Raw genomic sequence first — 11755 nt, forward strand, 5'->3', positions numbered from 1 at the left:
GCCATTTATTTAGAGATTGTAACGTTTGGGAAGTTAATGGTCAGAGTTCAGTAATTAAAACAAGAATCCTCCTGAAAACCAAGGAAGATAATAATTATCCAGTATCTAATCATATTTCACCCTTTAAAAATCTTACAGATATCACTCACTTTTGTTTTTTCTTCCATTCTGTGTCTGTGAAGCTTCTCTGCCTTGCTCTAAATCAGCAGTTTTCATGCAGCTGTTGCCTCATCAAGGTACTCTTTACTTTTGTCATCTTTGCACGAAATACTGCTTACCCTGCGCTCATCCTGGGCACATGGCATGAGGCTTCATTCACCAATCCCTGTAAGCAGAGTCTGGTTCAGGCACCTAAAGAATCTGTAAGGCCATTACTGTAAGGTCTGGATGCTTACGGTGCCACAGGGCTGAGACTTGTCTTGATGAAAGAGCTGTTCATGCTCCCCCTGAACACTGAAGATGCAGTCGCAGCCCTGGACTAACACAGGCAGGTTAACAAGAAACTCCAGGGAGAGTTAATAGAGAAAGGAGGGTATGTGGTTTGGGGAAGAGTTTTTAGCTTAGGAAGTAGTTATTTTCCCCAATATAGATACAAAGCCAACCCCAGCATTTCCGTAGAAATTAAAGCTGGCTGTCCACTCTGTCACCCGTGTTAAAAAGAAAGGAATATGGGGCTTCCCTGGTGGTGCAGTGGTTGAGAGTCTGCCTGCCGATGCCGGGGACACGGGTTCGTGCCCCAGTCCGGGAAGATCCCACATGCCACAGAGCGGCTGGGCCCATGAGCCATGGCCGCTGAGCCTGCGCATCCGGAGCCTGTGCTCCGCAACGGGAGAGGCCACAGCAGTGAGAGGCCCGCGTACCGCAAAAAAAAAAAAAAAGAAAGGAATGTGGTCCTTAAGGTTAGCTCAAAGGACTAAGAAGAAAAAAATGTGATACCCTTATGTCTAATTTATAAAAGATGCCTTTTCTTTCTTTACTTTTCAGTGATTAGTATACAGAAAGATTAGACCTGTATAGAAAAAGAGGTGTTAGCAATTGATGAAAGACCATTACAAATATTTTTAAAATTCTTATAGTTACTCTTTTGTATATCTAGCTCAAAATATGAATTTTCTAAATATATGTTTAACACATTCCCATCAGTGTATTACTATAGCATAAGAACAAGCTATAGTTATCTTTTCTTCTAAGAAGACATATTTCTTGCTTATTTACATTAGCGTCAGTAATTTTACAATTTCTAGTATAAAATTCGAGTCCTTTGCGTTTGTTCTACAATTCCTTTCAGTACTTCACTTGGTCTTTTTTTTTTTCAGGTATTAGGAACATCTTAATTTATGCTGTAATTATCTGTGTGCAAAAAGTCTTCACCTAGCCTATCTGATTCTTCTAACAATCCTTTGAAATAGGCACGTCTACTGTTATTTTTAATTGCCAGATTAAGAACTGAAACCAAATAAGAGTTCTGATCCAAACAGACTGGAACCTGGGTCTTCTGTTGTGCCTCACTGTATGTGTAACAAATGAGCCTTCTGACAGCTTTGCCTTCTCATAGATGCAATAAGAGTTTTCTGACAGGTTTGCCATGTGATATATGTGATAAACTAAGCAATGCAGATTCAGGGAACTTACTGTCGCCTTGTGCAGGTGGTGGGAGGTTTGGATTATTATGTCTTTCATTTTTGTTGAATAACTTCTCACAAATCACCTAACCCATTTTTCCTCAGCTTCTCAAGAGCTAAAAGGGATTCGATCCTTTTATTATTTCATGAAAATATTAGGTTCTAGTTTGAGAAATCATTTTGGTGTTTAAAAAAATAGGTGACTTTTTAAAAATTATTTGTCAGCCTGGAACTATATCCCTAGTTGTCAAAATAAACCCTGATACCTGCCTTCAAGGAACTCATGTTTGAGCAGAGGAGATAGACATATAATAGATATGTAAGTTATTTATATATGTTATTTAACTATAGTGTAATCTAATAATTTTTTCCCTCTTAATTCACTGAATTTTGGCCAATAACACCTTTTATTTAGGATTTTATCTTTATCTGGAACTACCACAGTTCACTGAAGCACAGTGCTTATTCATACACTGCTGTAGAGAATCTTCAGCTTCTTCTGCCCTGCATGTTGTTTGTAACTGGCTGCATGCTTAACCACAGCATATCTAAAGGAATTTAAACTAGCAAGTCAGGACCACAGAGGTTTTTACCTTTATTTCACTTGGGTGGTGGCCTTTGGATTTCTGTCACCTCATGGATTTCTGCTTTTGTGCCCACTGAGAGTCAGAAGGGAAAGCCAGTGCTTAGGGGCATAAGAGAGACCAGGATGCAAAGCCTTCAAGCGGCCTTGATGAGCAGAGTGCAGCACCAAGGTCTGCTCACCAATTTAAAATACAGTATATGCACCAAAGCAAGATGGAGCTGTCTCCAATTGGGCAGTCAGGCTGATAATCTGAGAGTTTTTCCTATAGAATGTTGAGACCAAACCCTTCACTACATTCTAGAAAGGTTTCTAGATTTATTTTCAGAGGGTTAAAAAGAAGAATGCTGCCAACATTCTCAAAAGTGAGAATTATGCTTAGAATCCAGGATACGGGTATCATTCTGTTTCATACTAACCTGGTTTTTTTCAAGGTGCTATCTCTTGGTATAAATATAATGCTTTTTTTAAAAAACCTCCAAGATTTTTATGTCAGCTTCTCCTTAAATCCTTAAATAAAACACCTTTGCTGTGAAGTTGAACTTAGGAATCACCATCATGCCACATTTACCTGTGTGTGACTTGTAGGGTTGGGTCACTAAGTAGGAAGAAAACATATACACAAAAACAGGTAATGAATTGAGATGAAAATTGAGTAAAAGTGGGACATCAGCCTCTCACATAGCATTGAAGCTTTGGGTTATCAGTGACAGTCCCGGTTACTTGCTTAACAAAACAGGAAATGGAATATTCTTAGTATGTCTTTGAAGAAAAACCTTCACCCTAGTGACTTACTCTGATTATAATTTATATAATTTTAATTCTTAAGAATTAAACTGAACAGGCCCTTGTCCTCAAATAGTAGCTTTGCCACCTTGCAGTGTGATGACTGCTCTGCCCCCCCCACCCCCAGAATGAGCCGTAGTCCAGCAGTGGCAAGGCTGCACCAAAGGTGGTCACACGAGAAAGAGCCCCGGAGTGGCAGATTGCTGGCAGAGGGCTACTGGCCCTCCAGTGGTCATCAGCACTGTGTCCCTCCTGATGACCGTCCCCTGGTTGTTTCAAACCCTTATCTTTAAAGTTCTAGTTTTGCCCGAATCTTATTTCCTATTAAGGAAATAAACTTAGATAAGGAACTATTGGACTTGAACTTTTAGACCACATGCAAATTTGAGGAAATGGAAAGTCAAATACTCAGACAAGTTCATGATCACTTCAGATGGAAGAAGCTGGAAAAAACTGTCTTTTCCAATAAAAATATGGCGCCAGCCCACTGGAGATCAGGGGTTGCATGCTTTTTGGCTCTGAATTGCAGCCATCACATTTAAAAATGGAAACATCGGTTCAACCAATGTTTGTTGAAAACGACGTCAACTAGATCTTATAGGAAGATAAAAATGCATGATAAACGATCTTTGCCCTTCTAGTTGCTTTTATTCTAGTAGAGAAAATATGACATATACACAAGTTGTGATAATATAGGCAAAATATAAATGCCATATAAAAACAGGCAGAAGGGGCTTCCCTGGTGGCACACTGGTTGAGAGTCCACCTGCCGATGCAGGGGACACGGGTTCGTGCCCCGGTCCGGGAAGATCCCACATGCCGCGGAGCGGCTGGGCCCGTGAGCCATGGCCGCTGGGCCTGCGCGTCCGGAGCCTGTGCTCCGCAACAGGAGAGGCCACAGCAGTGAGAGGCCCGCGTACCGCAAAAAAAAAAAAAAAAAAAAAAAAGAGAAAAAATACGGGTTGCATTTTATCTTGTAGAGATTGGTAAAGCAATTGAAAGAGCTACACAAATACACATTAGAGTTCAAGGCGCATTCAAGGGATGATGAGCAGTCTCCTTTCAATTTTGTTATTTCTTTTCTAAATAGCTCTGGAGAAGATGCAAATAAATATGCAGAAGAGATCCAGAATTCTGCTACCCAGAGAAAAGTTCTTTGAACATCACAGTGTACTTTCTTCCGTTTATCTTTCTACCCGTAGGATTAGATTGGAACAGATTCAAGAGTGGGTTCACTATGCTTGCCTCCTGGAGAGGTGTTGCTGACATTTTTAATGATGCACTCACACTCCCAGCCCAGTGCACTTTGTCATATGCCAGTGTTCCTTTGATAAGCTCAAGACAGCAAACCTCTGTGGAGCCTGTGTAAATCAGACCATGTGCCTGTAGATGCCTCATACTCTGAGTTGAATTCAAGGCTGAATCCAAACAAAGATGTGTGGCTCCTAGAAGGAGGTCATCACAGATCCATTTCCTGTTCAAGAACCAACAAACAAATAGATGTGTGGGTCTATGTACATGTTCAGTAACGTAAATACTTTTTGACTTGACGTACTATTTTTTGTCCAAAAATAGAAGTTTTTCCATTGTCAAATTTACTATTTATTTTAAAATTCAGATGGTACAGATAAGAATAAAGCAGGGAATTCCCTGGTGGTCCAGTGGTTAGGACTCCACGCTTCCGTTGCAAGGGGCATGGGTTCAAGGAACTAAGGTTCTGCAAGCCGTGTGGCTCAGCCAGAAAAAAAAAGAATAAAGTAAAAATTACCTGAAATCACACCATCCAGAGATAACATTTTGTGGCAAATGTTTCCCCAGCCTTTTTGTTTGTTTGTTTATTTTCCCCGTATGTGGATTTTTTCCCCCTAATCCAAAATTATGGTCATTTTTCTGTATCAGTAAATATCAATCAGTACTTTACATTTTGATACAAATTGCTGAAATACTTTTTGCTTTCCTACCAGTAGTTATGTCAAAGGTGGGTATAATCGGTCTAATTATTTTAGTAAATTTTATTCAAGTATGGCAGAAAAGCACACAGATTATAAACTTACAACCTAATGAACTTTTAAGAAGTAAACATACTTAAAAATCCAGATCAAGAAACAACATTGCCAGCACCCCAAGAAACCATCCTCATGCCCCTTTCCAGTCACTTCTTCCCCAGAGGTAACCACTATTCTGTTACCTGTCGAATTTGTAATCTTTATTAATCTGATGAGTAAAAAATACCTTGTTTTTGCTTCTAGTTACTTTTATGAAGTTACTAATTAGATGATTTATAAAAATACGTTGTAGGGCCCAGTTTGGGGAGGTTTAATCTCCTCCATGAGAGAAATAAATGGCATCTGTTTACGGTACAGAACAAAAAATGACTTGCCAGAGTTGAAAAGAAGATCAAAGCAAAAATTCTACAGTATGACCTTTTTGATATATTATTTTCTCAGTAAATATTTGAGTTCCTTTGGGGTAGGCACTGTGATTTAAAAAATAAAAAGCATCTGCCTTTCTTTGAAATGATGAATTTCTGTACCTTCTGCAACTACAGAATATATTCTGTGTATAGAACACCAGTAAGGCTACGTGGCTAGAAGCTGACCTCGGCTGGAAGCTTCTGTTTTGATTTGGAGGAAGGCGTTCTAGTCTTTGGTGGCTGCTAGCCTTTCATTCAGCTCAATCCTGCCTGCCTCTAGCTTTTCCTTGCAACTTCTCTGTTTTGTTTTTTTTTTCCTTATGCTATTTTTCTGCCATGATAGCAAATTTTGCTTAACAAAGTGTGAGGTTTTCTGTGTGACAAGATCTTTGTAAACACTCTAGCAACTGACTATTAAAATGAATGCAAAAACAATACACCAGCTTGTATCTCGTATACAAATCGTGAGATTCAGTCCTGGAGCTCAACACCACAGGAGAGGGGGTAACTGGCTGCTCTGTTTCTCTCCAGGAATCGACAAGGAGAATGTTGAACTCTCCCCTACCACTGGGCACTGTAACAGTGGGCGAACTCGTCATGGATCCGCAAGCCAGGTGCAGAAGCAAAGAAGCGCTGGCAGTTTCAAACGTAATAGCATTAAGAAGATCGTGTGAAGCTTTCTTTCTTTCCGTTTTCAAACAGACTTAACTTATACGGGCTCTTCACTAGTGACCCCTCACCACCGTGCTGTGATGCTGCACTTCATGTTTTATAATGAGCCCATCCAGTCTGCCATGTTGCCAGATGATCAACTCTTGGAAGCGTTGCCTAAATTTAATGCTGCTTTTTTCTTTAACTTTTTTTTCTTCTACTTTTGGTTTGTCTGGTTTAAGCAAGTGTTCAGAACAACTGCAAAGAAAGTGGGAGGTCAGGACACTTGAACTGAGAACATCCCAATTGTGAGAGAGGATGATTTCTTGAATACTGCTACTACTGGCCAGCTATGAAAGCCATTTGCACAGAGCTCTGCCTTCTATGTTTTCCCCTTCTTCAACATACAAAGTAAAGTGTTAGTCTTATTTACACACTTTTCAAGATAGAAGTTAATGGGAGAAATAATAATATAACCCCAGTATGTTTAATCTGACTTTTAGCTGTGGACTTTTTTTTACCTTACAAAACTGAAGAACCATAGAGGTCAAGCCTCAGTGACTTCATACCATAAAGCCACAGGCGAGGTACTTTGGGGGGTGGGGGAGGAGGGATTTAGTATTTTGTAGTGGGTTCTTAAGAAATACTAACACTTGAGTATTAGCAATAATTACAGGAAAATAAGCGTAACCACATGTATCTTAACATTACCGAATTAAAGAGATGAGTTCTGAGGCCTTATCCAAACTCAGTCATCCAAACTAGTTTATATTTTTTTCCAGTTGATTATCTTTTAATCTTTAAATATGCTAAAAGTCGTTTTTTGTTTTTGTAAGCCAAAACTATACTAAGTATAGTAATTATACATTTTTCCCCTCCTCTTCTTCTTTCCTAAATAATTCCGAGCAGGGTAATCAGTGAACAGAGTGTTGCAAATTGTTCCTAGGAGGTAATTTCCGTAGATGGTTGCATTAGCTCCAAACAAAATGGAATGGTACGTGACTATTAGAGTAGACGATGCTTTTATCTTGTTTAATAATTTTCCCAGAAACATAGAGTGTGGTGTATATTATCAAAAATTTTTTGATGAGATGTATTTTAAATGTCTTGTAATCTTTCCTCTCCCCTCCAAAAAAGTCAGGAATCTCTAGCAAAAACATTTGGGTTCTATATGATAGAATTGCATTTAATCACTGTGAAAAGACTGGTCAACCTGCATTATTATGACGATAGGGGACCTTAAGAGTTGCTGCTATACTGAATGGTATGGATTATCATGGCATTGGAATTTCTATAGTAATGCAGATCCAATTTCTTTGTGGTACCTGCAGTGTGCAAAATAATTTGACTTCAGTGAATATATTAGTATCTGGATGTTCCAATTTAGGACTAAACCATATTTATTACAAGAAGATATTATCCCCCTATTCCTGGGTTCCCTTTATATGTTAAGGTGTAATGGCTTTGGGAGAGAAGAAGAAACCTAGGGGAGGGGGAGTTTCCTGAAGTGCTATTTCATGAGTGGATTTCAGTAAATTAAATTCCACAGCTAAATCAATGGTACATTTAAATGTTCTGATTTTAATAATATAACACATTTCACATTTATCCACACAGTAACAATGTAATATGTTAATGTAAATAAAATTGCTTTTGATATTCAGAAATAACAAGAATTTAATTTTTTTAATTTGTTTACAGTCCTGGGAAAAGTAAGAACCGTTAGCCAAAATGAAAAAAACTTTAGTGTTCATAGTTATTTTGACACTGAATTGTTGGAAAATATTGAAGACAGGTGCAATTAACTAAACTTTTGTTTTTAACTATTGTAGACGCTTCATTAGAATAGAATGTTTATAATAACAGAGCAACTGAGACGATAAGGAATTAAGACTAGAGCTGAGTTTAGAAACAGATCATTAACAGCCCGGTGCCAAGGATGCCAAGCTGCTGGTAAGGTCCACGTTCCCCCACACCCCAGAGCTTCTGGGATGGGCATCACAACTTCCTGGCTCCTGGAATAAAAGGCAGATGTGAGCCTTTAATCATTTTGGTTCCATGTTTTTCCCTCTTTGTTGTTGGTTTGGTGCAATGACAGTGGGTAGTGTTATGCTATTTTCCTTCTCCTATCAAAATAGAGGAACTTCCAAAGGTTTACCGTTAAAAATATTGATCTGTCCATAAACAAGTTTTCCAAGGTATGCTATGTCTTAAATTTATTCGTTATTTCCCTCTAGTGTAATGAATGGATGAATTCACTTGAAGTACCTCATGAAATTAATGATCTGCATTGCACAAATCAAAATTGAGCCTTCTTTGAATTGCAAAAATACTTTTTACCAGTATATCCTGGGAATTTGAAAACTTATTAAGGTTTAAGATTTACCTTGTTTGAAGAACTTCTGCCTTTTGAGGAAAATCCAGCTTTCCAAGAAACTGAAATGCACATGAGATAAATCTCTCAGCAGTATGCTTCCTCTGAGAAATGAAACTGTTTTTTAGGCCTCATACTTATAACCTGCACAAGAAATTCTGAAGTTCATAGTAGGTTGCCTATTTTGCATAATTGGATGTAAGTTCTATAAAGTAATTTGTTTGGGGTTTGTGGGTGTTTCCCCTGACTTTTTAAAAAGGAAAACATTAACTCACCATGTTTTCTGGCATGCATGATCTCCCTGTTTTATCACTGCCCTGTCCCAGGGGTGTGCCCTTGTTTGCCAGCACCGAGACCCAGTTCACTAGCTTTGGGGGAAGTGGCAAGTGCTCTGTCCTGCATCCACTCAGCACCTGTCCGTTACTGGGTGCCGGCTCTGCGCAGGTCCTGGGCCAGGGCTGAGGACACCACAGAGAACAGCCAGCTGCCACCCCCATGAACGGATGTCCTGGGGGAGACAGACTGTAAGCCGGCAACCCTCCCTGCTCAGTGGGTTTTAGGGGTTTTCAGTTTTGTTTTGGCTTTTCTGGTTTTTTTGGTTTTGTTTTTACATCCCACCCCCAACCCAGGCATAATGAGGCATGTCTTATTCAATGTTATGCAATGGACTTAATACAAAAATTCACTCTTAGTGTCAGCCACACAGTTTTTTTTAATGCAGTATATTCACCTGTAAATAGTTTGTGTAAAATTTGACAGAAAAGTATATTTACTACACTGTAAATACCTGTGATGATATATTGTATTATTTTGCTTTTTTGTAAAGCAGTTAGTTGCTGTACATGGATAACAAACAAAAATTTGATTATTCTCGTGTTAGTACTGTTAACTTCTTCCTGCGACTGCGTTACATCATTTAAAGAAAATGCTGTGTATTGTAAACTTACATTGTATATGATAACTTCCTCTCTTTTCCATTCAGGCCCAAACTTTGGCAGTTCCCTTGTCTACAACCTCGTTAATTGTAAGCAGTTGTACGCCAGCAGGAGAAATACTGCCCAACAGACAAAATCTACCATTGTAGGGGAAAACTGTAGAAATCCATTTCAGATCATTGTTGTTCCCGTCCCATTTTCCTCCCTGTGTATGTACTCCTCCCCTTTTTTTTTAAGTAAAATGCAAATTCAATCTGCTCTAAGATGTGGGGAGTTATTTAATTTCTTCACATGCATCAGCTCTGTTTTCTCACTTCCCCGCACTCCTCCCTGATCTTTTGAAACATTAAGGCCATTTCCTTTCTTTTAAGGATGTCTTAGGTTCTCCTCAAACCACCATCACCACCCCTGCTCCATGGGAAGGACCGTTCTATTTCCAGAACCTCTCTAAACGAAAGGTAAAATAATTTTGGTGAAATGTGTAGGGGAGAAAAAAGTTTCCCTTGAGCCTCCTAGGGTCTCTGGCTGAGTCTGAAAATTAAACTGATAAATTAATAGGAGAAAAGCACACACATTTATTTAATATAAATTTTACATGACACAGGAGCCTTCAAAAAGAGATGAGAAGACCCGAAAAATCAGTTAAGCCTGAGTATTTCTATCCTAGGTTTGATGAAGAGTGAGCATTTGTGTAAAAATTTGATAGGTCAAAGACTATGAGGTAAGTGCGGTGAAGTGGGGGAAACCTAGCAAGACCTGTTGCAATTTTCGAAGTCCCTGTGTCTTGTCTTCAGAGATAAGGATGCTCCTTTCCTCCGGGGTTAGGGAGGGCACCTCTCAAGTGAAGGTTTTATGACCTGTTTCAGGAGACGATGGCAGGGGAAAGGTCAGAGAAACCTTCCTGCTTCTGCCATTTCCTCAAGCTCCTTCAAGGTGCCATACTTTGAGGTCACATGTCCTGAACCCCATCAAATACTTCTTTAGGGCCTGCCAGACTGAGGGGTGACTCTGTTCTCTGGGTTAAGGTGACTTTGGTTCTTTTAAAATGAGCAGTCAGAAATGCCAGGACACCCCGAGATCAACCAAAGGGCATATATTAGGAGCCCACAATTCTCTCCAGCTCTCAGCTCTCCCCAGCAGAACCTTCCCGGGCGTGGCATGTGTAAACACTGTCAGACGCTTTCCATGGCTCCACTGCTGGGAGTTTTACCATTTTCTTTACCCCATTATGTGGGCAGCTCCCAGATGGAGAAAGAATGCAGCCTAGACCCTGTGGGCAGGACAGAGCTGATGCCTACGAGGGCAACAGCGTCTGGTATGTTAGACAAAGGGCTAAAAGAAGCAGACACCTGCAGGGCTGAGGCAAGTGCTGGTCTGTTTACAGAAAGACTGAGAAAGTAGAGGAAACTCACCTGGAGAGCTTGGCAGCACTCTGGGCTCTGGGCCAGACCTCCGAGGCAGAGTGTGCATACTCTCCAGGGGTGGGGTCCTGGGAGGGAGGGAAAGAAAGAGCCTGTGGGGGGGTGTTGGTGTGGCTGTAAAGCTTCAGGTGAGTTCTCTGGGCACCAGGCTTAAAGACCACTGAAAATTCAAGTACAGTTGACCCTTGAACAGTGCAGTTTGAACTGCAAGGGTCCACTTACACACAGATGTTTTTCAGTAGTAAATACTACAGTGCTTCATGGTCCGTGGTTGGTTGAATTCAGGGATGCAGAGGGGACCGACTATAAATTATACACCACCTTGTTCAAGGGTCACCTATACTGCAAATAGCTATCTTTTCCCTCCAGGCTAAAGTATCATAAAGTAGGGGTGCCTTTGGGTGATCACCTCTCCCTCTCCGGACAGTGAGCTCCTTGAGAACATTGACAATATCATCCACCGTTTACAGGCCCCTGTGCCCATTTTTGCCTGCACAGTTTTGCTTTCTGGGACAATCCAGGCTAGTCTGGCAATTTTGAACTGTCTGGCCAGAAAAGTTTATCCCCAAGGGGGTTTGGGTAGGGCGGAAACATGCTGGAAGAATAGTAAAAACTTAACCTACAACAAAGGTAGCATCGCAGTGTTCCTTTTTCCAGAAAAAAGCAGCCCATCCCTCACCCCCATGCCCCAAGTGGTGGCCAGCATCTGTAACACTTGCCCTCACCCCTCGTTCTCCCTTGATTTCTATCCGTGAAACTTAGCCTGCACGCTGCACGCCAGAACGCACGGTGGCATCTAAACTCCCTCGAGGGCAGTTGCCCCGAGTAACATGCCAGGCCTGTCTTCATTAGAGAGTCAATCTTCTTACTGAAGTAAGTTCCACTTAAGACTCTTTTAGCTGCCAATTGAAAAGAAGCCGTTTCACAATGTTGATTATGTTTCTGTAAATATTAGGCCACACTATAGCAA

General features: G+C 40.4%; 1 protein-coding gene across 3 annotated transcripts in view; it reads left to right on the forward strand.

Moving 5' to 3' along the window:
- NF1 (neurofibromin 1) overlaps positions 1 to 9627 on the forward strand; it is a 250631-nt gene extending 241004 nt beyond the window's left edge. For all 3 annotated transcript variants that reach the window (XM_060134147.1, XM_060134148.1, XM_060134149.1), the window contains one exon: positions 5936 to 9627. In XM_060134147.1, the coding sequence (XP_059990130.1) occupies positions 5936 to 6078 (143 nt within the window). In that variant the 3' untranslated portion in view covers positions 6079 to 9627. The remainder of the gene's footprint in view (positions 1 to 5935) is intronic.
- The last annotated feature ends 2128 nt before the right edge of the window (positions 9628 to 11755 follow it).

This window comes from Lagenorhynchus albirostris, chromosome 20 (genome assembly GCF_949774975.1).
Source record: "Lagenorhynchus albirostris chromosome 20, mLagAlb1.1, whole genome shotgun sequence".
Classification (NCBI taxonomy): Eukaryota; Metazoa; Chordata; class Mammalia; order Artiodactyla; family Delphinidae; genus Lagenorhynchus; species Lagenorhynchus albirostris.